This window comes from Cryptomeria japonica, chromosome 10, assembly GCF_030272615.1.
Source record: "Cryptomeria japonica chromosome 10, Sugi_1.0, whole genome shotgun sequence".
Taxonomy (NCBI): domain Eukaryota; kingdom Viridiplantae; phylum Streptophyta; class Pinopsida; order Cupressales; family Cupressaceae; genus Cryptomeria; species Cryptomeria japonica.
The window spans coordinates 539806699-539833388 of NC_081414.1; the positions used below are offsets into that span (position 1 = coordinate 539806699).

A 26690-nucleotide genomic window follows, 5' to 3' on the forward strand; every position below is an offset into this window, starting at 1 on the left:
TGTTTTGTGTTTCCTTGTCTAAATTATTTATAATAAGGCTGCATGGTTGGGGTGTTCTTAACTAAACCATTCATTTGTGACTGCACCAAGTATGGAGAAAACATTTTGAACACATGATGCATAGGCCTTGTGCTTCTCCTTGGAAAGTATCCTATGGTTGAAATTAAAATCTTCCTTGAAATTTCTTTGACTTTCATGTACTATGGTTCCAAACACCAAACAACAATTGCCACTCCTAATTGATATTCTTTTAAGGAAAAAAAGCATAGCTTTCTTCAAACCCAAATGCATGTCATGTAGATTCTTTATCAGTTAAAAGAAATGATATGACCCTAACTCAAGTAAAGATCTAACCTCTAAATACAATCCTGGCTATGATTTATGACTTGATCATTAGAAAATTCAGTGGTAAACAGCCTTCAGAAAGACAGGGTCTACCAATAAAACTGAAATGGACATATAGCATCTATCATACTAAGGTATTAAAAATACTTATTTCTCACCATTGAGTGACAGCGCTCCTCAAACTTCTCAAGAAAACCAGCTACCAGACGATCTGCATTCTCAACCCACTCACGATGATGCATATCAGCTGTTTGTGCAACGGTATGCAGCTACATTTACAAGGAGAAGTGATCATCAATATCTGAAGAAACAAAACTAAGTAAATTGTGACTTCTACAACTGCACAACAATTAAAGTGATAAAAAAACAGAAAAATAAGCTACTCAATAAAGGTACTCAAAGTGCTCAATGGAATCCTTGTCTCAAGTAACAAATTGTAAACCAAATAAGAAACAATGAAAAGATGAAACAAAAATTTGTAGGAACAATATACCGTTTGTCCCACACGCTCCTGTTGTTCCTTCACTTTCTGCTGTAGTTTGCTTATACTCATGTTAACTTTCAATTGTTTTTCCTACAAACAGATGTGTTAGTAAAATATTTGATTTTCAATATACGTCCTGAGTTTCACTACAGACTAGAGATATAAAGGCCCATAATAATATTAGAGAGGATTTAGTCTTTAAAACCAATGCCAATTTACAGTCTGTAAAGCTATATTGCACTGACTCAATTAGTTTTCCTAATTATCAGGATGGGAGTTCCATCCAGCTTCTTTAAGACAAGAAGAATTCCACGCAAGAACAAATGAATCTCAGAATTTACTATTAGTTCAAGTCAAAAGCTTTCAAGTCAAAATCTTTAAAGCAAAATTAGATTTAATTACAAATATCATGCTGACAACTGAAATATGATTGGCAGTTGCGAATCATAGAAAATGATAACATGAACCAATCAATTTCAACTCAGAAATATACAGCAACCACTAAGCTGGTCGAACATTTGGTTGTTCTCAAAAGTATGCTTATTATAAGACATGGAAGTAGATTTGAAATTTATGTATGAGCATTGGCTGAAGATAAAAATATAAACCTTGTCACAGAATTTTTGGCTTTGACTAGCCAATTTGTAAATAGTTGATCAAAGCCTGGTGCGTCTAAAAGGCAGCTAGCTGTCATCTTCTTTACTATAATAATTCTGAAATTAATATTACAATTTAAGCAAAAGGAAACAAAACAATGCAGGTAGTTATTTCCTTGATAACTAATAGTTCCTAAGGAAATCATTCAACCTAGAACTTTACTAAGCTTGTTGTATTCAGAAATGCAAAGAAGAGGAGAGGATAGGCAACGAGTCTGGGAAAATGGCTTAAGATAACTGTTGGCATCTACAGCATTTCATTTAGAAAGACACACTACCTGGATAAAATAAATTTGTGAACAAGCAAATCACATTTCAGAGCACATTAATTCCCTCTGACCTTAACATAACTAACTCCAAGATCTTTCCTTGTATAACCACGTGCAAGATTACGCATCACATATTGGTTGTAGCCTTTTAGTATCCTCATTATGATGTCCGATGTTGAGATGCCCTCAGTCCGCTTTGTTTCTTTAAACTTTCCAATGGATTTCACCTGAACAAGCAAGACACTATTATATTTTTTTGTCAAAATAGAAGTGCTCCAAAACAGAATATAATTGCACATAAGTATCAATACTCCCTATAATTAGCAACCATTACTTACATATGCATAGACATCCTTGCCAGACCCACTTGCATCTGCATAGCTACATAATATTGACAAAATTTAGTTTATTTCCCGAAGAATATATAAATAGAAGTATCATATAAAGTTCAGATCCCAACCTAATGCAGGTTTCTATCTTACAGAAGCAAGAAAGAAGCCAGTAACAACATAAAGGCAGAAAATGCAGCTTTAAGAAACACTATACTAACTACAAAATACTGCATTCTCTTAAGTACAAACAGCCAACCAGTCAATACTTATTTCTGATATATAAACAGGAATGTATCTACTGTCGGACAAAGAGATCAACTAATTTCTAAAATCTAGTTAAAAGATCTGCCTATGCATAATAGAATCTGGAGAATAAAACATAACAGCCATTCAAAATTGAAACCATAAGACAAATCCTAATCAAGAAAAGGATCTCTCAACAATAACAATCACATATAGCCCTTCCATTAACCAAGATACATTCAACACCGCAAGAAAACACATTTCCGACCCTAGAACTATCATCAAACATGAAAATAGATTTAACCAAACTCAAGAAACCCACCTTCGCTCAAGAACCTCTTCTAAAAGTAAAACTAATAATGTAAAAGAAAACTAATTATAAAGTCACCTTACAATGTCGAATCACAAATTATGATTAAGTTATGTAGAGCAGCCTTCTTTTGAACTTAACACGGGAATCACCATAGAAAAATAAAATGTTATTAAAAACTCACAGCAAAGCACAAGAAAAATTAAAACAATAAAAAGAAAGACAACATAAACAAAACACTTTAGCCTTGAACTAAACAGATGAAAAAAAACTTCTAGCTTAAGTTCAAGTCCATAGACTTTATGAAGAAGTTCATGTCAAAATCAAAACTTTGGCAGGCATTTTAGAAAGTTTTAGGAGTGAGATTGGGATCAAGCAAGGGTGCCTCTCATCTTCTATGCTCTTCAGTTTATATATTGACAAAATTGAAGAGTGGTTGAATTGGCAAAGGAGAGATGGTGTCCATTTGGGAGAATTTATGATAAAGCTTCTTTTGTATGCAAATGACCTTATTTTGATTTCTAAATCATCTTATGGGTTGCAAGAGCATTTATATGCTCTTGAACGTTCTTGTAGAGTAGTGGTGATGCAAGTCAATACCAACAAGACCAAAATCATGATTTTCTCCAATAGCAGAAAGTAGAACCAGAAAAAGTTCTACTTGGAAGGGAACACTCTTGAAGTAGTAACTGAGTACAAATACCTTGGGATTGACTTCAACAAAAAGCTTAGTTGCTAGGGTTGCAGAATGAAGATAACTTTAGGATCTTGGAAAGCTTTATATGTTCTCCAAAATAGATATAGAGAGATAGAGTTATGGGATTGAGAAACCATTCGGATTCTTTTTGGGCTTTTAGTGATTCCGGTGGTTCTCTATGGGTGTGAATTGTGGGCTAGTAGCACCTCATTTCCATGTGGAAATAAATTGAGAAAGTTCAAAACCATTTGATCACAAGCAAGTTCATAATAAAAAGTTTAGCTCCTTATGAGATTCTGTTGAGTGAAATGGGGGCAGCTCCTATTAAGGCAATTTCTATGGTGCATCTCATTAGATATTTAAAAAGAATTTGATGAAGTGGAAGTTAGTATATGGTAAGGTTGTTTTCAATGACAACATGAGCAAATGAAAAAAGAGATGGATGAAACAATAACAAATGGATGAGCAAATGGAATATTTAGTTTTAATTGAATGCTTGCCCCATGAATAACAAAGAGATAAAAGCTTTTGTTTTAGATAAATTCCACAAAATAAGTATTATCTTGAAGAGTTCAACCTCACATGTGATCATTTAACAAAAAGCATACATAGCAACCAATATTTCGTGGAAAGTAAAGATTCTTATTGCTAAATTAAGAACCAACTCTCATCAACTATGACGTGAAATGGGGAGGTCAACAAGACCTAAAGAAGCATGGGAAGAAAGGGTGTGTATTTTTTTACAATTATACTGAGAGGTCGATGAAATGTTCATTGACATGGTTGTCCATGTAGTTGGTGGTCATTAAATGATAAAACCACAAATCACGGGATGATATCTGACTAATGCAACTCAAGGAAGAATGGAAGACAGAGAATGATCAGGTAGTTGCTGGCACTGTGATCGAGGCACGAAATCTGATTGCAGATTGACCTTCAGTTAGAAACAGCTAGGTGAAATGAGGTCGACAAAGATCAAGGCCGCAAAGCAAGGTGAAGTTAGTTATTTTTAGCAAACATGCATTTGATGAATAAAAACATTTATAGATGCATCTCCCCAAAGTAGGTGAGAGATCCAAGGCAGATCGAATCACTTTGGATACAGATTTGGTCGAAGGAAAGAAACCCTAACCGCCTGAAGTTTGAATTTGTTTTTGGTGGGAAGACTTGTTTTAAATATACAGGTCTAAATCAATGAGGCTGCTGCTGCTGAATGATATGTGATGATGCTGGTGAATGAAAGTGAGGAAAAAAAGATTGTTTGAGTGAATAAACAAGAAAAATCTTAAGTAACTATGTGTTGAAGGAGAAACCGGTAAGGTGTGTGTGAACCGGCAGAGAACAAACCGGCAAAGACAGAACCTGACAAAATGTGGCAAGTGTGAAGTGAATCCAGCAGTCAGAGGGAGAGGACCAGCATAAAGGCAGTGTTGCAGTGTGTGTGGAGGTCTCACAAACCGGTAAGATTGAAACTGGTGGAGCAGAGTATTGGAGGGTTGCAAAACTTCATTTGCAACAGGGAATTTATTTATGTATTTGAATTTTTCATATTGTCTTCACTAAGTAGGTGCTTAGTGCAGGGGTTGTAGCTCCTTTAGGTTGTAACCTATAAATTGTTCAGGGGTTGGTGCTCCTTTGAGTCGATGCTCGTAAATCAGGGGTTGGTGCTCCTTGGATTGGTGCCCTAAAATTGTAATCAGGTCATTTTCATTCTAAGACTGGATTGGAGCAAAAGATCTCCAACAGCTATTCTCACCGAGTTTTTTTTCCACATTGGGTTTTCCTCGTATATCTGGTGTTATGTGATGCATTCTTGTGTGTGTTATTTTGATGATATAGCAAATCCTTTCACACTCTTAGTTTGCATAGTTTGGCTTACGGTCTACACTATGTTTGTTTCATATTGTACCAGTATATCCCTGTTTAAGAAAGAAGTGTTTAAATCACTGATTCACCCCCCTCTCAGTGATCCATTGTGTCCAACAATTGGTATCAGAGCCTAGGTGCCCTGTTTTGTCAAAGCGTTCTCTAGCTTGGGTAGTCTTGTCAAGTGTTCACAATGGCAAGAAATGAATTTGCCTCCTCAAAAGCTCCTATGTTTGATGGTATCAACTATGCCTTTTGGAGTAGAAGAATGGAAACCTATTTGTCCTCACTAGGTTGTGATGTATGGATGTCAGTTGTGAACGGGTATACAGTCCCTAATAATCCCCCTATTGATCCAGATGCTAAGAAGGAATATGATAACAATGTTAAAGCTAAAAATGTCATTCTCAGTGGGTTATCTGATAATGAGTTCGTTAAGGTTATGCACTGCTCATCTGCTAAAGAGACTTGGGATAAGTTGCAAAAAATATTTGAAGGCGATGCTAAAGTCAAGGAAGCCAAGCTACAAAATTTGAGAGCACAACTTGAGGGTTTGAAGATGAGAGATGAAGAGAAGATTGTTGACTATCTCCAAAGGGTTGATGAAACAACAAACACCATTAGAGGGCTTGGAGAAGAAATAAAAGATGAGGTGGTAGTGAAGAAAGTACTTAAATCTCTCACATCTAAGTATGATACAAAGGTTTCAGCAATAGAAGAAGCAAAAGATCTGAAAACATTTACAATGGATGAACTATATGGTTCCCTAACTGCATATGAGATGAGGACTGTCGGTACTGAGGCTGTGAAGAAAGAAGCTGCATTCAAAACATCAAGGAAAGGAAAAGAAGATTCTGCTCAAGATGTAACTGGTGAAGATTCTAATGATATCCTGGCAACTTTGTTAGAAGACTCAAGAGGGGTTCCGATAAATACAAAGGCAAGCTTCCCTTTGAATGTTTCAACTGTGGAAAGATTGGACATTTTGCTACCAAATGTCCCTATGGTGATAAGGATGAAGATGGTCAATCAAGTTGTAGCAGATCATTTGGTAAAGACAAGAAGAAGAACATCTACCGGCATGGTAGAAGAGACAACCGGAAGCAGAACAGTCTTTACACACATGAAAAAGACACCACAGATGAGGAGAGTGCCGCAGATGACTGCTGCAGTGAAGATGAAGTCAAAGCAAATCTTTTTATGGCTCAAGAGGTCCCAGTACCAGAAGAAGGAGAAGATGAGATAGAAGGAGAAGTAGATCTTGAAGCAGAGCTCATCAGTGCCTTGGAGGAGCTGAAGTAAACAAGAAGAGATCTGAAGAAGGTGAAAAAGGCTGCAGCTGAAGAACAAGAGATGATGGAGAAATCTCTTGAAGAATCCGAGAAAACGATTGCAAATATAAAACTTCAGTTGGAAGAGGCCAAGAGGATGTGAAGATACTAGTACCAGCTTGAGTGAAAAGGAGAAGGAGCATCAAAACCTAGAAGAAGAAATTGTTAAGCTCCAGAAGGAATTAGAGAAGAGCAAGAATGAACTAATGATGAGAAGCAAGTATGAAGGCGGCACAGAGGCCCTAGATAAAATGTTGAGCAAGCAAAAGTCTTCAAAGGATATCAGTGGCTTAGGATTTGAAGAAGGACAAAGCTCAAACAACAGAGACACGTCCGGTAAGGAGATACAATTCACTTCTACAAATGAAGGTGATGAGAAGAAGACATTCACGGTAAGCAAGGATACCAGTAAGAAGACATATGCAGATGCTATTAGAAACCACCACACAAACTGGTATACACAATCAATGAACCGGAGGCCATACTCAATGTACCAACATGCAGATCCAAGGAGAAATGCAAGAGTTGATCATGAAGGATTCACCAGAGTTAGCAGCATGAAAGGAAGACCCCTAGTGAGGCAGTCGTTTGCAGGACCAAGACAACCTAACCGGTATGTTCCAAACCTTCATGGTTATTGTCACGGGTGTAATAAGTTTAGTCATAGAATGGCAAATTATAGGAAGATGAATGTAAGCCCCAGTTTTGAAAGTAGAAACTCATTTGCTGCATTACAAAGTACGAATGTCACATGTTTTAATTGCAATGAATTTGGTCATAAGAGTTATGAGTGTAGAAGTAATGTGCAGATGTCCTACAATAATGCCTTGAATACATCTTTCAATGCTAATGTAAAATGTTATAAGTGTCAAAATTTTGGTCACATAGCAAGGCATTGTAAGCTGAGAACTGACAAGCAAAAGAAAACAGTACCGGATGAGAAGATAGAGACAAAACTGGAACACAAGATGACAGAAGAGGAAAAGATAGAAGAGAAATAGGTTTGGGTAGAGAAGGAGAAGAACAAGATAGAGTCAAGCTTGATTGTGCAGACTGCTCTACATGCTGAAAGGAGGAATCTATGGGTAGTAGATAGTGGTTGCTCAAATCACATGACCAGAGACAAGAAAAAGTTCATCAAGCTTGATGATTGGAATGGTGGTTCTGTTCGGTTTGGTGACAACTCCTCTATCAAGATTAAGGGCCGTGGTACATTGAACATTGAGGGAAAACTCAAAGCTCATGATGTGTACTATGTGGAAGGACTAAAGCATAATCTACTGAGTGTAAGTCAGATGTGTGACAAAGGGTACAAGTTCACATTCGACTCTACCAGTTGTCGGATAAGCAAGCAAAGTACCGATCAAGTTGTGGCAGAAGGAAAGAGGACAGATGGAAATGTCTACAATCTGAAGGAATGCTATGAGTCCCAATGCATGATGGGACAGGTTGATGAAAGTTGGTTGTGGCACTGAAGATTAGGTCATGTGAACTTTGATAATCTGGTGAAGATAAGCAAGAATCGGTATGTAAGAAATATCCCACAAATAAGTAAACCAGCAAGTACTTTTTGTGATGAATGTATCAGAGGTAAGCAAATCAAAGTTAGTTGCAAAACAAAAGAGTACAATACCTCAAGACCTCTGGAATTAGTACATACAGATTTATGTGGACCAACAAGGACAAGGGCTCTGACCGGTGAGAGATACTTCATGCTATTCATTGATGACTACTCAAGGATGACTTGGGTAACATTTTTGCATGACAAATCACAGGCATTTGAAAGATTCAAGATTTTCAGAAGAATGGTTGAAAATGACAATGGATATTGGTTAAAGTGCTTAAGATCAGACCAGGGTGGAGAATATTCTTCAAATGAGTTTATTGACTACAGCGAGAGACATGGAATCCGGAGACAGTATTCAACAACAAGAACACCACAGCAAAATGGTGTGGCAGAGAGGAAGAATAGGGCAGTGAAGGAGATGGCTAGAACAATGCTGGATGAAGCCTACATACTGGAAGGAAGCAGTCCATACTACAGTTTACACATTAAACCGGGTACAGCTAAGGGTGAACAGTAGAATGACTCCTTATGAGTTATGGTATGACCGGAAACCATCACTCAAACATTTTAGAGTGTTTGGAAGTAAGTGTTTGATCAAGAGAGATGCTGATGGATTAGGAAGTTTTGATTCCCGGAGTGATGAGGGAATCTTCTTGGGTTACTCAACCAATAGTAAAGCCTATAAATGCTACAACAAGAGATTAAGAAAAATGGTTGATAGTATAAATGTGAGAATAGATGAAGACCTACATAAGACAAAATTTGCACCGGCACCCTACATTGATGATTCAGATGTTGAGTATGAAGAACAATCTGATAATGGACCAATAGAAGAAGCACCAAGCAAGAACCCCAACCAGTATGTGCAGAAGAACCATCCAAAAGAACAGATCATAGGAGATAAAAATGAAGGTGTGCAGACCAGAAGGAGACTAGCCTGGAATGACGAGCAGGTAAATTTCTACCTCATGACAGAATTTTGAGCCCAAAACTTTTGATGAAGCTAACAAAAGTGAGAAGTGGGTAGATGCCATGGATGAAGTGCTGAAACAAATTGAGAAAAATCAAACTTGGGAACTTGTTCCTAGACTGGAAAACAAGAATGTCATAGGTACCAAGTGTGTCTACTGGAACAAGATGAATGAAGAAGGCAAGATAATCCAGCATAAAGAAAGGTTAGTTTGCAAAGGGTATGCTCAAGTGAAAGGTATTGACTTCGAAGAAACCTTTGCACCGGTTGCTAGGTTAGAGGCAATAAGAATGTTGTTAGCTTTCTTTGCCTATAAAGGTTACAAGGTTTACCAAATGGACGTCAAATCTGCATTTTTAAATGGTAACCTTGAAGAAGAGGTGTATATGGAACAATCAGAAGGTTATCTGTTACATGATGATGAGAGTTTTGTATGCCGGTTGAAGAAAGCCTTGTATGGTATGAAGCAAGCCCCCAGAGCATGGAATTCCCAGTTAGACAAATACTTGAAAGAGCAAGGATTCTGGAAAGGGAATGCAAACAACAACTTGTATATCAAGGTAAATGGAGATCATATGATTATAGTTGTTGTATATGTGGATGATATTATCTTTGGTGGAAACAAGGACATCATGTGCAAAGAATTTGCAGATCAGATGAAGACAAAATTTGAGATGTCCATGTTGGGTGAGTTATCCTATTTTCTTGGTTTACAGATCTCACAGCAGGAGAAAGGAATTTTCATCTCACAAAACCAAGTATGTTAAGGACATGTTGAAGAAATATCAATTAGAGGACAGCAAACTGGTAAGTACTCCCATGGTTACCAGTTGTAAATTGAGCAAACTAGATGAGTCACCGGAAGTAGAGCAAACATTGTATAGATCTATGATTGGTAGTCTGTTATATCTAATAGCATCTGGACCAGAAATTGTACAAGCAGTTTGCATGGTTGCAAGATTCCAAGCTGCTCCTAAACAGTCTCGCTTAAATGCAGTCAGGAGAATCTTCAGGTACCTGCAAGGAACAATCAGTTATGGTCTATGGTATCCAAAGAAAGGAGACTTCACTTTGCAGGCTTATACTGATGCAGATTGGGCAGGATGTATTGATGACCGGAAGAGCACAAGTGGAGGTTCTTTCTACTTAGGAGACCGGTTAGTATCATGGCACAACAAGAAGCAAGATTCAGTGTCATTATCTACTTTTGAGGCTGAGTATATAGTAGCTGATACATGTTGTTCATAGGTATTATGGATGCAGCAGACACTGAAGGACATACAGGTGGAGATACCGGAACCTATTCCAATCCAGTAATGCACTCAAGAACAAAACACATTGCAATCAAGTATCACTTCTTGAGGGAGAAGGTAGCAGACAAGGAGGTCATAGTAGAGTATGTTCCAACTGGTGAGCAGATTACTGACATATTTACCAAGCCACTTCCTTTGGGTAAATTTGAGTACTTGAGACAAAAGATGGGAGTTGTCCCACCATCCGACAGCACTTAAATGTTTAGGGAGATGTATGATTCAGGGGGAGTCAACAATTGTTATTATCTTATGACACTTGAATCATGCAACATGGACACAGGGGGAGAATGTGTCCTAACCGGTAGAAGGCATGAGTTATAATATGGTTGGAGAGAGACTGGCACAGAAGGTTGGAGTCTAATAGTGTGACTGGTGTTAGACTAAGGTTCCCTTTGCCATTGCTGTCAAAGGGGGAGAGAAACCGAGACCAGAACAAAAAGTGTTGACATCAATGCCAAACGAGGAGATTGTTGGCATTGAGTTGTCATTGATGTCAACCGGTATTGCAAGTTACCGGTAGAGTGTGTCAACCGGTATGAAGAAGATTGAACCGGCATAAAGAAGGGAAGTATGTTATGAGTTGACAGATGATACCACCGGTATGAGGTGAGATGCAGGAGTGAGTTGGCATGCTAGACTTATAACCGGTAAGGCATAAACCGGTATGAAGGCTGGTTGTTTGTGATGAAGAGGCGAAATGTTTGGTGAATCACAAATAACACCTGGTGAGCTGAACAAAAAGAATGACATGGAGTCACACCGGAAGGCAAGATGAATTGTCAGGATGTTGTGTTGCCCGTAAGAGTGATTGATCAGTATGTTGGTCATACCAGTAAGGTTCTAGCGATAGAAGGGTCTATCGGTTGTTCAATTTTGAACCAACCCTATGTTGGTGAGTAGAATATATGCTGATGTGTCCTCCCTGGAGCTGAGGTGGTAAACATGCAAAGGTCGATGAAATTTTCATGGACATGGTTGTCCATGTAGTTGGTGGTCATTAAATGATAAAACCACAAATCACAGGATGATATTTGACTGATACGGCTCGAGGAAGAATGGACGACAGAGAATGATCAGGTAATTGTTGGCACTGTGATCGAGGCACGAAATCCGATTGCAAATTGACCTTCAGTTAGAAACAGCTGGGTGAAATGAGGTCGATAAAGATCAAGGCCGCAAAGCAGGGTGAAGTTTGCTATTTTTAGCAAAACATGCATTGGATGAATAAAAAACGTGTACAGAGGCATCTCCCCAAAGTAGGTGAGCGATCCAAGGCAGATCGAATCACTTTGGATACAAATTTGGTCGAAGGAAAGAAACCCTAACCGCCTGAAGTTTGAATTTGTTTTTGGCGGGCAGACTTGTTTTTAAATATACAAGTCTAAATCAATGAGGCTGTTGTTGCTGAATGATATGTGATGATGCTGGTGAAAGAAAGTGAGGAAGAAAAGATTGTTTGAGTGAATAAACAAGAAAAATCTCAAGTGACTGTGTGTTGAAGGAGAAACCGGTAAGGTGTGTGTGAACCGGTAGAGATAGAACCTGGCAAAGTGTAGCAAGTGTGAAGTGAATCCAGCAGTCAGAGGGAGAGAAGTTTCAACAAAGTAAGGACCAGCATAAAGGTAGTGTTGCAGTGTGTGTGGAGGTCTCACAGATCGGTAAGATTGAAATCGGTAGAGCAGAGTATTGGAGGGTTGCAAAACTTCATTTGCAACAGGGAATTTATTTATGTATTTGAATTTTTCATATTGTCTTCACTAAGTAGGTGCTTAGTGCAGGGGTTGTAGCTCCTTTAGGTTGTAGCCTATAAATTGTTCAGGGGTTGGTACTTCTTTGAGTCGGTGCTCATAAATCAGGGGTTGGTGCTCCTTGGGTTGGTGCCTGTTGTACACGATCATACACAGAATAAAATACCCAAAGGCATCTTATCCTCTCTTGAATAAAGTCTCTAACTGCTGAAGATTCGCATGAAGGATCAGTTAGGATGACTCCAATGTTCTTTTGGTAGGGTCTCTACGTGTGGATAAGCTCTTCGTGGTGTGATGTGATTTGCTGGAATCACAAGGGGACTTACATCTGATGATTGAATTTCCGATCTGCTTTGCTGGAACACAGGCTCTGACTAACTTAGATTTGAAAAAAAAGGAAAAAGGATAAGGGCGAAGAGAAGATCTAATCCTAATACTAAGAATGTAGGAGCAATGATTTGATTTTTGATGAAACTCTAACTAGGTCTTGTTTTGACATCAATGGAACATCTACACAAGACTAGTGCGATCTTCTAAGGGAAGCTTTATGATGTTCAAATCATCACCGCAGGCATAGATACCATCCAAGTTGATGCATATCAATGAAGAGGCAACAAATTGAAATTGAGCTTAAGCTGAACGATTCCAGTTGACTACACAAGGCAAGTCTGCAATCAACAAACTGCTAGTAGTATGGATATACGAATTCCACCATCAATCAATCACATTTCCTCCATTCATCTAATCATCTACCATCTAAGATTGAAGACTCAACAAGAAACCATGCAAATTGCAAGAAAACGACATATTTCACCATTACTTCAATGAAAATGGAGTTTGTTTACAATCAATGGCAACAATTTCTTGCCTTGTCCTCCTATTCTACTCTAATTGCTATTCTATCAACTTCTAACTACTCTCTATCTACTAACTCTCTAGCTATTGCTGATTATTTACAACTCTCTCTAATTGCTAATTAATTAGCCTTTACAAATGAAATGCCTGGGCTTATATAGTGCCCACAATACAATTTGATGGCTTAGATCAATTCAAGATCAATGGCCAAGATTTTACAATGAAAACCCTAATTAGGGTTTGTTACAACCATTACATAACATTTAATGCTTGACCAATGATAAAATTGTATTGCTTGGACACTTGTACTCTCTGGAAAAATCGACCAATGGATAGCTAGGGTAGGTACATCGGAGTTTGTGCCACCTTCCATGAGTTAGGTACATTGAATCTGGACATGCTGAGGTGGACCACACTGACTGGAGGAGTGATGACTGGGATGCCACCTCATCTGACACTTGTAGCTTGCTAGATATTCAATTTGATGTCGTTGAGAGGCTATCTTTAATTAACTCTTGTCCTAACTCCTTTTGTCCTTGATTTGCAAGATGATGATGTACCTCGCCTTGGAATGCTGGATTGAAAGAGGTCGCCCCTGTCCTGGCTTGATCGTCCCGGCGAAGATCGTCCTTGATTCGACTTGATTTTTCTTGATGAGATCTCCATTTGATGCCTACACAACATTTCAAAATTAGGAACATGATTTTGCAATGAATAGCATAGATTAAATTAATTTTTAGGAAACTTCATAATAAATCCTTGAGTTATTATTTCCTAAAAAACGATTGAGCTATTACAATACAAAATTCAAAATTCAAAATTTAAGATATGACGATCAACGTTCAAAATCAAAACAGTAAATCCATATCGACATACCTCTCTTGAGAGCTAACTCTAGAATGCAAAACAAGGATTGCCTAGGCAAAATTAATGTTGGAAGCCTTCAACGTGATCTCCTTTAAATGAACGATCCCTTTATCAATTCATCACCCTTGAGGATATCTTTGACGTGGTCTTTGGCAAGTTCGCTCAACTTGAGACTAAGCTCGCACTCCTTTGATGATGTCTGCGCCCTCCTCTTGAATGACAATTTCGCACCTCCTTTGTATTCTCCAAATCGCATGCTAATGAAGGATGTTAAATGATGATTTGAAATGAATAAACCACCTTCCCTTTATAGGCGCTTACCTTCATATTGATCTTAGGCTGACTTTGGTAAATAAGACAAATATAAAATAAACTTAAAGGCCGACCCTTGTAAAATTCCAAGCGCTCCATTCAATTTTAATTAAAATAATTAATTATTATTTGCCAACGTTTTTTAATTTAACAATTTCGATTTTTTAGAAGGCAAAAACAATTAATTAATATTAAGTGCAATATTTAAATGCCATTTAATTGAATTTTCAAAAATTATCGATTTTCTTAGCATTTAAATAAATTCAAAAATGTTTGTTTAGCGCCAAAATTGAAAAAATGGGAAGATTCAAACCTCATCGCCCTGGTCCCTGACTGAGGGACAGGAGCGATTCATCACTTTTGTCTTGATTCTTGCAATTTTTACGTCCCAGGTCTTCATCTGTACGTTGGATTTGGCATGTTCGTTGAGTCCTTCGAGCTAGATCGACTTGCATGTGTGAATGAGTGCCTTAGGATGTATTATCGCCCTGGTCCCTTGGAGAGGGACAGGAGCGATCCTTATAATTTCTCCTTAATCTTTGTGACTTCGAACTTTAATCTTTGTTGTGATGGACAAACAATGCTATTCTTTCGTTCCCCTTTCGTTCCACTTGAATTCTACAAGGCGTTTAGACATTGAAAGGATCATCGCCCTTGTCCCTTGGAGAGGGACAGGAGCGATCCATGTGTCTTGGTTCAAATTACTTCGTTCTTGATCTTAACTCCATGTTCATCATCTTCCTAATAGCATCTTTGACGTTGCCTATCCTTGCCTTGTCATGATTTTGATGGAACATGAAAGATTTTATGCAAATCGCTCTGGTCTCTTCCTGAGGGACAGGAGCGATACGAGTTCCTTGGCTTAATTGATAGCATTTTGACGTTTGGAACTTTTGTAAATCACCTTCAAATGACACCTTAGACCTTGTGTAATCCCGAAAAACCTTGACTTGGCATGAATTTGAAGAAAAATGAAGGATCCTAAGCAAATCGCCCTGGTCCCTTGGAGAGGGACAGGAGCGATATAGCCTCTGTGTTCACTTTGATGATCATTTTACGTTTGAAGTCTTTGTATATCACCTTCTAATCATGTCTTGGACCTCTTACGACCTTGCAAAACCTTGACCCCACGTGATTTTTGCATGAATTGGCCAATATAATAAACATCGCTCTGGTCCCTTGGAGAGGGACAGGAGCGAACTTCAACACTTTGAGCTTATGCTTGCGTTCTCCAACTTGTAATTGCTATCATCGTGTAAAACGTAGTCTTTTTGATCCCCTTGGTCGCTTGACACTTGCTTAACTTTTGAAATCTATGCCTTTATGGAAATATCGCTCTGGTCCCTTCCTGAGGGACAGGAGCGAATTAGATGTCTTGGTGAGGTTCCTTCAATATTGGCAACTTTGGATACTTCGTGCTTGATTGAAATGTCTTGAAATGTCCTTGCCACCTTGTTCTCCGTCTTGGAATGTCTTGAACTTGAATAAGAAGTAATATACTCATTACATCGCCCTGGTCCCTTGGAGAGGGAAAGGAGCGATCTTGAAAACCCTCATTCTTACTGAAAATTTGGATAAATCCACTAAAATCATCTCCAATGAATTTTGAAAACTCAGAGAATGTAATAAATCTGCACTTAACCAACTTCACCTTCGATGGGCAGAGAAGAAAAGACAAGAAGACAGAAAGATCTTTAGGAAAACTCAGAAAATTTGAATGATCTGCCTGCTACTAGCTGGTTATACTCCAAAATCTGTCAGCATTTATGAAGGACAAAGCTGGAAATGATGATTAATGCCTCCAAAAATATGCTCAACCTGTGAAAACCTTCTTTGAACCTCCTTCAACCTGCAAGATAACTTTGAAATTTGCTCTCAACTTGCTCAGAAAGTTCGAACTTTTGTTGTGTAATAATGAAAGGAGGAATGACTTCACCAAAGGCGGAGTTTGAAGGCTCTAGGCAAGGCAGAGTTTGGATGACCTCTCCAAGGCGGACTTTTGGGTTACCTCCTTAAGGCGGACTTTTGAATGACTTCACCAAAGGCGGAGTTTGAAGGTATCATCCCATAGGGCGGAGTTTGGAGAGACAACCTCTAAGGCGGAGTTTTGGGAGGCCTTAAGAGGCTTGCACACCATCATGGGCGGACTTTTAACATCCTTCCAACAATGATGGCGGAGTTTAGAGATCACTCCTAGGGCGGACTTTGGAGGCATCTCTCCATGGCATCATCATACCTCGGCTAGGCGGACTTTTGAAACCATCTCCAAGGGCAGACTTTTGGTCTATCACCAAGGATGGCGGACTTTGGAAGGCATCAAGGAGGGCGGACTTTCATGAGACATCAAGGAGGGTGGAGTTTTGTGCTCCCTCTTCAAGGCGGACTTTTGACTACTTCCTCATGCATGCCGGACATTGGTGTTCCCTCCAACATGGCGGACTTTCTTCACTTCTCATGAGGGCGGAGTTTTGAGACTTCAACTTCATGGTGGACTTTTCGGAGATCACCATGCATCATCACCTTGGGCGGAGTTTGGAGACTCTTCATCCAGAGGGTGGACTTTTGGAAGGCCTCAAGAGGGCGGACTATATATGAAATATAACATTTAAGTATAAGAAAAATATTGAAATACCACTTATACTTAATAGGCACTTTAGGGTAAAAGAGATGTCTTTTCCCATAAGGCCGAATTGATTTAAAATAACAAATCACCTTTCCCATGCGGGCCGACTTCATCGCTTGCCAAAATATTTGAATTTGAGGAATTCGCTCAAAACTGGGGGCAAGGTACATGATTTCAAAATTTCACTCCATGTCCTCCCCAAGGAGAGGGTCCAAGTAAGAAATTCGCTCCATGTCCTTTGGAAGGACATAACTCAAAATTCGCTCTAGGACCTTGACAAGGTACATGACCTTGTGAAGATTTTCGCTCTAGGACCTCTGGAAGGTACATGGAAAAGTTCGCTCTAGGACCTTAGCAAGGACATGATTCTTGATAAGAATTTCGCTCTATGTCCTTAGCAAGGACATGACTTGGAGATGAAATTCTCTCCAAGACCTTCAGGAGGTACATCAACTGGAAATAATTTGCTCTAGGACCTTGGTAGGGACAAGACCTAAAATAAAATTCGCTCTCTATCCTTTGGAGGGTAAGCACATGATTCTAGACAAAAATCGCTCTAAGACTTCTCCAAGGTACTGTTGACGTGTATTTTGTACACTATCAAACACAGAATAAAATACCTAAAGGTACCTTATCCTCTCTTGAGTAAAGCCTCTGATTGCTGAAGATATCACGAAAAAGGATCAATCTGGATGACTTCAAGGTTCTTGTATGTAGGGTCTCTACGTGTGGATAAGCTCCAGTGGTATGATGTGATTTGCTGGAATCACAAGGGGACTTACATTTGATGATTGAACTTCTGATCTGCTTTGCTGGAACACAGGCTCTTACTAGCTTAGATTTGAAAAAATGGAAAAAGGATGAGGGCGAAGAGAGGATCTAATCCTAATACTAAGAATGTAGGAGCAATGATTGATCTTTGATGAAACTCTAACTAGGTCTTGTTTTGACATCGCAGGACCATCTCCACAAGGCTAGTGCGATCTTCGAAGGGAAGCTTTATGATGTTCAAATCATCACTGCAGGCATAGACACCATCAGGTTGATGCATATCAATGAAGAAGCGACAATTGAAGTTACGCTTAAGCTGAATGATTCCAGTTGACTACACAAGGCAAGTCTGCAATCAACAAATTGCTAGTAGTATGGATATACGAATTCCACCATCAATCAAGCACATTTCTTCCACTCATCTAATAACATGAAATCAAATATGAGAAGTATAAAGACCATGCAAATTGTCGAGTCGACCCATAAATTTCACCATTTCTTCAATGAAGTTACAAGTCTTTTACAACAACATCTTGGCAACAATCTTTGCCTTCTCTCTCTACTCTACTCTAATTGCTATTCTCTCTCTATCTTCTAACTGCTTCCAACTATTCCTAACTATTTCTAATTCCTAATTTATTGCTAATTAGCCTTTACAAATGAAATGCCAGGGCTTATATAGTGCCCACAATACAATTCGATGGCTTAGATCAATTCGAGATCAATGGCCAAGATTTTACAATGAAAACCCTAATTAGGGTTTGTTACAGCCATTACATAACATTTAATGCTTGACCAATGAAATAATTGTATTGCTTGGACACATGTCCTCTCTAGAAAAATCGACCAATGGATAGCCGGGGTAGGTACATCGGAGTTTGTGCAACCTTCCATGAGTTAGGTACATTGAATCTGGAAATGCTGAGGTGGACCACACTGACTGGAGAAGTGATGACTGGGATGCCACCTCATCTGACACTTGTAGCTTGCTAGATATTCAATTTGATGTCGTTGAGAGGCTATCTTTAATTAACTCTTGTTCTAACTCCTTTTGTCCTTGATTTGCAAGATGATGATGTACCTCGCCTTGGAATGCTGGATTGGAAGAGGCCGCCCTTATCCTTGCTTGATCGTCCTTGAGGAGACCGTCCTTGATCTGGCTTGATTTTCCTTGAGAGTCGCCATCTTGGTACCTACACAACATTTCAAAATTAGTAATATATCTTGAAATCTAAAAATTAAACTTTAAAAGGAAGATTCAAGATTTTAATTAGGAAACTTCATGATAAATCTTGAGTTATCATTTCCTAATTTAGGATTTTCAAAGAAAAATTTAAATCTTCAAAAATGGTGCCAAGGTGATTACGCCATACCTCCACTTGAGAACTAAATCTAAGAAAAGATGCAAAATTAAGCAAGTTTGCTAAGCAAAATGTGGATCGAAGTCTTCAAAATGTGCTTCTTCTATCAACTTCACCACCTCTAGCCTTCAACGCCTTGAGGAAAATTCGCTCCACCTCTGGACCAGATTTCGCACTCCTTTATTGCTCCTTCAAAAGCGTACTTGGACAAATGATTGAATGATGGATTAACATGCTCAACACACCCCTCCTATATAGGCGCTCATCTTGATAATTGCCCCTAGGCCGACTTGAAAAATAGGCCCAAAAACAAATAAAATTTAATAAAAGAGGGGGCCGACCTTGCAAAATAATTGAGAATTTAAGTCCATGCGCTCCAATTTGATTTTATTTAAATTAATAATTAATTAATTAATGCCTTCGTCTTTAATTAATTCGATTTTTTAAAGGCAAAAATAATTAATTAAATACTCATGCGCAATTTTTTAAATGCTATTTAATTAAATTTATCGATTTTTAGCATTTAATAAAATTCAAAAAAAATGTTTTAGCGACAAAATTTGGAGAGGTGGAAAGATACAAACCATATCGCTCTGGTCCCTGACTGAGGGACAGGAGCGAATTATCATCTTAGCCTTGATTCTTTTGCCTTTGACGTTCAAAACCATCATCTCCACGTTGAAACTGGCATTTTTGTTAGGAACCTCGAGCTTGATCGACTTGATTTTGTGGATGAATGCCTTTTAAGGTTGAAATCGCCCTGGTCCCTTGGTGAGGGACAGGAGCGAACCTTATGTTTTCTCCTTGACCTTTGTCTCTTCGATCGCCAGTCTTCATCATGAGGCAAGCAACAACGTCATTCCTCCATTCCACGCTTATTTTATTCGTCCTTAACAAGGCATAGTTGATGTTTGAAAGATTTTCGCCCTGGTCCCTTGGTGAGGGACAGGAGCGATTCTTCGTATCCTGGGCTCATCTTTGTTTCTATCAACTTGCAATCGCCTTCACAATGTAAAACGGTGTCCTTTGATCCCTCTTGAACACTTGAAACGTGATTATCATTCAAAACTTAAGCATGTTTAGAAATTTCGCTCTGGTCCCTGACTGAGGGACAGGAGCGAATTTGAGCATATAGTGCAATTCCTTCATCTTTGGCGGTCCTTGCAACTTCATTCTTCGTCGAGACACCTCAAAACGTCCTTGCCACCTTACACCCTGACTTGGAGTGGTTTAAACTTGAGTGAAAGACATAATAACAAACATCTCGCCCTGGTCCCTGACTGAGGGACAGGAGCGATTTGTACTTGTAGGCTCCATCACAACTTGCTAACTTCAAAATTTATCTTCAATGGACTCATTGTGTCCCCTTCCCTTCATCTTTGGCCGGGAGTTTGTTCAAACTTGGCGAGAAATTGTCCTAAGGCAAAAATCGCTCTGGTCCCTGATTGAGGGACAGGAGCGCCTAGGCCAATATGGGCTTCACTTGGCGTTTTTACAATCTTCAAATTATCTTCAACGGACTCGTTACGCCTCCTTTGCTTGCCTCAAACTTAACACACACTTGATCTTCGCCCAAAACCTGTCTTATAAGGAAAATCGCTCTGGTCCCTGAGAGAGGGACGGGAGCTATCACTTAAATTCGCCCTGGTCCCTGGCAGAGGGACAGGAGCGATTTTGTTTCTAGGGTCAATTTTCCTCATGATTGCGCTTTCAAGTTATATTCAACTGATAAAATGTATCTCCTTTGATCTTCTCAATTTGCGAAATCGTTCAAATCTTTCAAGGACAAGGCAATTTTGAATTTCAAGCTCCGGTCCTTCAGTGAGGGACAGGAGCGATTTTTGTCCTCCAGGCCCAAATGCTTCACTTTTCACCATGAAATGTCTTTGCTAGGGAAGATATCATCCTGCTTCATGCTATGAATAAAAGTTAATGTCCAAAAAAAGGTCTAAAATTGTGCATATAAAGAAAATCGCTCTGGTCCTTCAATGAGGGACAGGAGCGATTTGACCTTCTAGGCAAAAACTTCATCATTTCATTGCTTTTGATCAAGTCTGGATGCTCCATCATGCTCATTTTGCCCTTCACCATGCCTTTGATGTCTCAATTCGTCCAAACAAGGTCAGGAATGGCTCAAATAAGTATTATCGCCCTGGTCCCTTGGTGAGGGACAGGAGCGCTTCGCGTTGGTCCTCCTGGGAGGGACAGGAGCGAAGTTCGCTCTGGATCCTCAGTGAAGGAGAGAAGCGAAATTTGACTATTCGAACTCTCTATCAGGACAATTTTAATGGAATATAACATTTAAGTATAAGTTTTCTTATACTTTAAGTTATATTCCATATATACTTTCAGGATGTTTGAGAGTGGTTTCAGACCTCCAAGAGTTATATTGCAAAATCTAGTTTTTTGGGAGGTTTTTTCAGTTTCCAGACTTAGTCAAATTTCAGGATCAGGACATTCCAGACTTAGCCAAATTTCAGGATCAGGACCTCACTCAAGCCGGACTTGCTTATCCATGTGATCCCCTGGGCGACGTTCAAAATGCAAAGGCTAGCCAACAAAACCCTAAAAAACCTAGAAAACAAACCCTAAAAAACCTAGAAAACAAACCCTAAAAAGCAAAAAAACATGGATCCCTATTTGCAATGGGGCGATGTGTGAAAACGTCACAACAGTGCCCTAGAATTGTAATCAGATCATTTTCATTATAAGGCTCGATTGGAGCAAAAGATCTCCAACAACTATTCTCACTGAGGTTTTTTTCCACATTGGGTTTTCCTCATATATCTGGGGTTATGTGATGCATTCTTGTGTATGTGTTATTTTGATGATATAGCAAATCCTTTCACACTTTTATTTTGCATAGTTTGGCTTACCGATCTGCACTCTGTTTGTTTCATACCGTACCGGTATATCCCTGTTTAAGAAAGAAGTGTTTAAATCACTGATTCACCCCCCTCTCAATGATCCATTGTGTCCAACAATTAGGAGACAAAACTATCTTAACATGAATTCAATCAATGATAACATAATATTCTTTCTGATATTAATTTGATAATTCAATCTTATTTATAATCTCAGATTTACTTGTTCATTCAAGTTATGTAATGTCACCATTTTCATGAGGATCAGTCCGCAGAGGGGTTTGGCATATTACTTGACCCTCGTAGGCTAAGGAGTTGATAAGAGGGGCGCTTGGGCAATTACTCATGGCTTCACAATTTAATTTTATATGATTTTTCCTGAGATAATAAATTCTCACGTATGATGTCACGTGTGTTCCACTTTATATTCATAATGATATTTTAATTATCTAAAGTGCAAATTAAATAATAAAGTCACTTAAATAACATTATTATTATTTAAGGGGAATCTTCTAGAAGTTCAATTAAATATTATTTTATTTCTTCTAGAAGGAGGCCGACCTCTTAAGGGAAAGGAATAAATAGAGGCAGCCTCATTGTTAGGCATCGGTTGTTTGATATTTGTATTGATTGGTTTTGTGGGGTTTCTGCAAATCCTTGTCTTTGGGAACGAAAACTCCCATTGATAGCATAACTGAGGGAGTGAAAGATCTCTCGACGGGTTGCATTGAGGAGGTGATACTTCAGTCATCTCATTTGAGATTCATTGGTGGCCAAGGGGCCAGTTTCGTTTGGGTTCATATTGAAGACATTTTGGCATCAGGTGTCTTCAACGATTTTGGGAAGAAGACTTCAGCTTATGATCTATTGATGCCATTTTTATATCTGCTCTTTTTGGAGAAGATAGGCGAACTCTTGAGGAACTATTGGAGGTGATTTTGAGAAGATTTGGAGGAGATTTCAGTCGCATACAGGTCTGCCATGAAGCTTGATCAGACCACATGATACTCACATTTATGTTCATGGCATTTGATAGAAGGGGTAAATCGTTCTGGGTATTTGACCATCATTTCCAACATGTTTTGAAGGCTTTCCTAAGTTTGAAGGTCGTGAACAGTACCGCTATAGTATCTGGGCATTTGTATTGGGTTTTGCTTACTTCTTCACTTTCAGCATTGGTCGATCTCCTACCAGGTTCTTTTTATGTATTTGTAGTGCATTGATGGTATATCAGCCATAGGGAAAATTGTTGTTGTAGATGTCTTTAATCAGACCGATCAGACCTATCTATGCAACTGAATTATGATTAGTCAAGGCATCTTTATGTTCCATTGTATTTGATGAGTGCATACAATAAAGAAGAAATAAGTTGCAGATCATTTTTTATGGTATGTCTCTAATGATAACAGTATGCAAGCCAAGTGTTTGTCTTTATGTCTATTGGCTGTAACTGTACATTTCACCTTTGAAAGTCATGTATATGCATTGGAAGGGTTAAATAGAAGTTATTCATGCATTATACTTCAAGCCTAGACATCGCAGGGATCATTTGCAGTAATTTTGATGCTGTCACCAAAACAATATTATGTGAGATTAAAACTCAGACCAACAAACTGAGTGTTTGTATGTGAAGTGTTTAACATTATTTCTTGAGTTGGATTCCATCATTTCACACCTATATTAGCGAGGAATAATACAAGTTAATACTCTTAAAGAAGTCTAAAGTTTTTTATGAGTCATATGTCAAGTAAAAACTGCATAACACGCAAGTTATACTAGCTGTCCAGACTGCATAACACGTAGGTTATACAAACAGAAAACCAGAACAGCAGGTTGTCAATCAATTGTTTCATAATATTCCTTGCATTTTCAGTCCTATATAAGCAGGGAATATTACAAGTTACCATATATATAAACTGCATAACACACAAGTTATACTAGCTGTCCAGACTGCATAACATGCAGGTTATACAAACAGAAAACCAGAACAGCAGGTTGTCAGCCAATTGTTTGATAATATTCCTTGCATTTTCAGTCCTATATAAGCAGGGAATATTACAAGTTACCATATATATATATATATATATATATATATATATATATATATTTATTTATTTATTTATTTATTTATATATTTTTATTTATTTTCAGATTGTATTATACTATATATTTTACTGCCGAATAGTCCTTATTAAAATATTATGGTAATTATAATCATTATATTATTTTCTATAATTATATTATTATTAAGTTCTGCAGAAGACACATTATCCTTCCTCCCCCCTTTCCATCTGCTCTTAATTCCCCCTTTATGTTTCCTTAATTAAATAGTACATCCAGATTTATTTTATATTCTAATGTCTCTTATATGAATTTAGAATTCATTGTTAATGTCTGCTCTTTCAGTTGTATTAATAATAATATTAAATTGTATCATTAGTTTTAATTGTATTAAATTGTATTCATAATATTGATTGCATTAACAATGTTAAATTATATTAACATTATTAAACTGCATCAAATGATATTATTAGCAGCCCTTATAGTCATACCCATAGAGTTCTCAGTCAACATGAATGCTGACCTCTTCTTCCTCCCGTATTTTCTGTTGATTCAAGTAGCATTGATCAGATAAAACCATATACCTATCTGTTTACATCAAATGAAGAAAGACGGTAATGTAAATATATATTTCATATGAATGATTTATATATCGAACCTCTTCACTATCGAATTGCAATTAATACATGTCCAAAACATTATTGATATATAATCGGGTTATATTAGAAATGACCCGAATTAGTTATCGGGCTTGTTTGCTTTGATACCAAATCATTATCGAGTGTGTTTGCAATGGCACAGATTAGTTATCGTAGACACTGAATGGATTGGTTGCCATATTGAAGAGTCACGATCAAGTGACATCTTGGTCGAACATGTCTAAAAGACATGTCCGATCAAGGTGCCACTTGACCGTGACTACCTTACTATATATGCATCATTCAAAAGAAAGGGGATGACATTGAAATCGATACATGTTCATCCTCCATAACTGCAGCCAAAGAAAGACAACAATATTATTGTCATAGTCATAATACCTAAATCTGAAATACACCATCTTGCATGTAACTTGTTCATTAAATTGGAAATTGCAATAACATTTACATGGTATCAGAGCCAAGTTATAGAACCTGAGGCTATTCAATTTTGTGGAAAATTTAAGAACTAGTTTATATCAAGCATTCTATTTCTCTAATGGCCAATGCTATGAGATTTGAAGATAGACTTGGTGTGGGTGATGATTTCTCCACATGGAAGTTTAGAATCAAGATGATTCTAAGGGAGAGCAAAGTCGAAACTTTTATCAAGACTAAATCTACGGAACCAGAGACCGAACCTAACAAAACATCATGGTTAGAAGGAAATGAAAAAGCAATCAAGATTATTGTTGATGGGGTGAGAAATAACATAATGCCCATTATAAAGAAACATGAAACGGCTTTTGAAATGTTCAAAGCACTTGTGAACACATTTGAGATATCAAATGCAAGTCGAACTTTGGCCTTGAAGCGAGAAATCAATCATATAACCATGAACAAAGGAGAGACAGTAAACACCTACTTCATGAGGATCTCAACTCTAAGAGATGAACTAGCTACTCTAGGATATGAGATCCAGAGCAAAGAGTTAACACTCATTGCTCTAGATGGGTTACCTAGTACATGGGAAACATTTATCCAGGGCATCAGTGCAAGGGACAAATATCCTGAGTTTGAAAGACTAAGAGATGACTGTCTCCAAGAGGAATCTAGACTGAATAAGAAAGGAATAAAACATAAGAATATAGATGAAGACCTACAAGTCCTAAACACTAACTCCACCAAGCAAAACAAGAAAAGGCAGTTTAGGAAGAGAAAAGGTCGTCAAGGCAAGAACACTTCAAAGAAGGACTTATCTCACATCCAATGTTACAGATGTGATCAGTTCGGACACTATGTTGCAAAGTGCCCAGAAAGAACCAAGCAACATGCTACATTTGCCAAAGCAGGAAAGACTAAAGGGGAAGATGACTCCGGAAAGTATGTATTCTACTCAGCACTCACAAGCCAAGCTTCTAACAAGATCAACTCATGGGTGATTGATAGTGGTTCATACAGGCACATCACAGGGTTTAGAGAAGTACTTGACTCCATGACAGAGGAGAGTAATGACGAAGTAACCATCGGAGATGACTCCACACATCCAGTTAGAGGAATGGGAACCTGCACCATCAAATTGAAGACAGGCATATCCTTACGACTCGAAGGAGTACTATATGTCCCCGGCATCAAAAGGAATCTAGTCTCTATATCGGCACTGGAAGATAACGGATACAGAGTGACATTCATGGACAACAGAGTATTGGCTTGGCCAAAGAACTCTTCCATCAAGAAGGCAAAGACCATTGGATAGAGACAGGGCTATTTGTATGAGTTGTGCACAGAACCCAACCTAGCCCTAATCCATGAAGCCACTAATGCAAATGAAGTTTGGCATAGAAGATTAGGCCATCTGAATTTTAGGGCTTTATCTTCAATGGAAAACCTTGTCATAGGTCTACCTAAGTTAAAACAAGATCATTTAGGGGCATGCAAAGGATGTACCCTAGGTAAAAATACCAAGGGTACATTCCAAAATAGTACTAGGAAAACTAGTAAAGTTCTAGAGTTAGTTCATTCTGATGTATGCGGACCTATGTCTGTACCCTCTCTAGGGGGATTCTTGTATTATGTAATATTTGTTGATGACTACTCTAGGAAGACTTGGATCTACTTTCTGAAATGTAAAGAATCAGAAGAGATCCTCTCTAGTTTTAAAGAATTTAAATCACTAACTGAAAACTACTCTGGAAACAAAGTTAAAACCC

The 26690-nt window shown here is 38.2% G+C and overlaps 1 protein-coding gene across 4 annotated transcripts in view; it reads right to left on the minus strand.

The window, feature by feature from the left end:
* LOC131060780 (choline-phosphate cytidylyltransferase 2) overlaps positions 1 to 26690 on the minus strand; it is a 218502-nt gene that overhangs the window by 63392 nt on the left and 128420 nt on the right. For all 4 annotated transcript variants that reach the window (XM_057994172.2, XM_057994170.2, XM_057994174.1 and 1 more), the window contains 4 exons: positions 2093 to 2135; positions 1826 to 1981; positions 839 to 919; positions 504 to 614 (listed from right to left, as the gene is read on the minus strand). In XM_057994172.2, coding sequence (XP_057850155.1) covers positions 504 to 614; positions 839 to 919; positions 1826 to 1981; positions 2093 to 2135 — 391 coding nt within the window. The remainder of the gene's footprint in view (positions 1 to 503; positions 615 to 838; positions 920 to 1825; positions 1982 to 2092; positions 2136 to 26690) is intronic.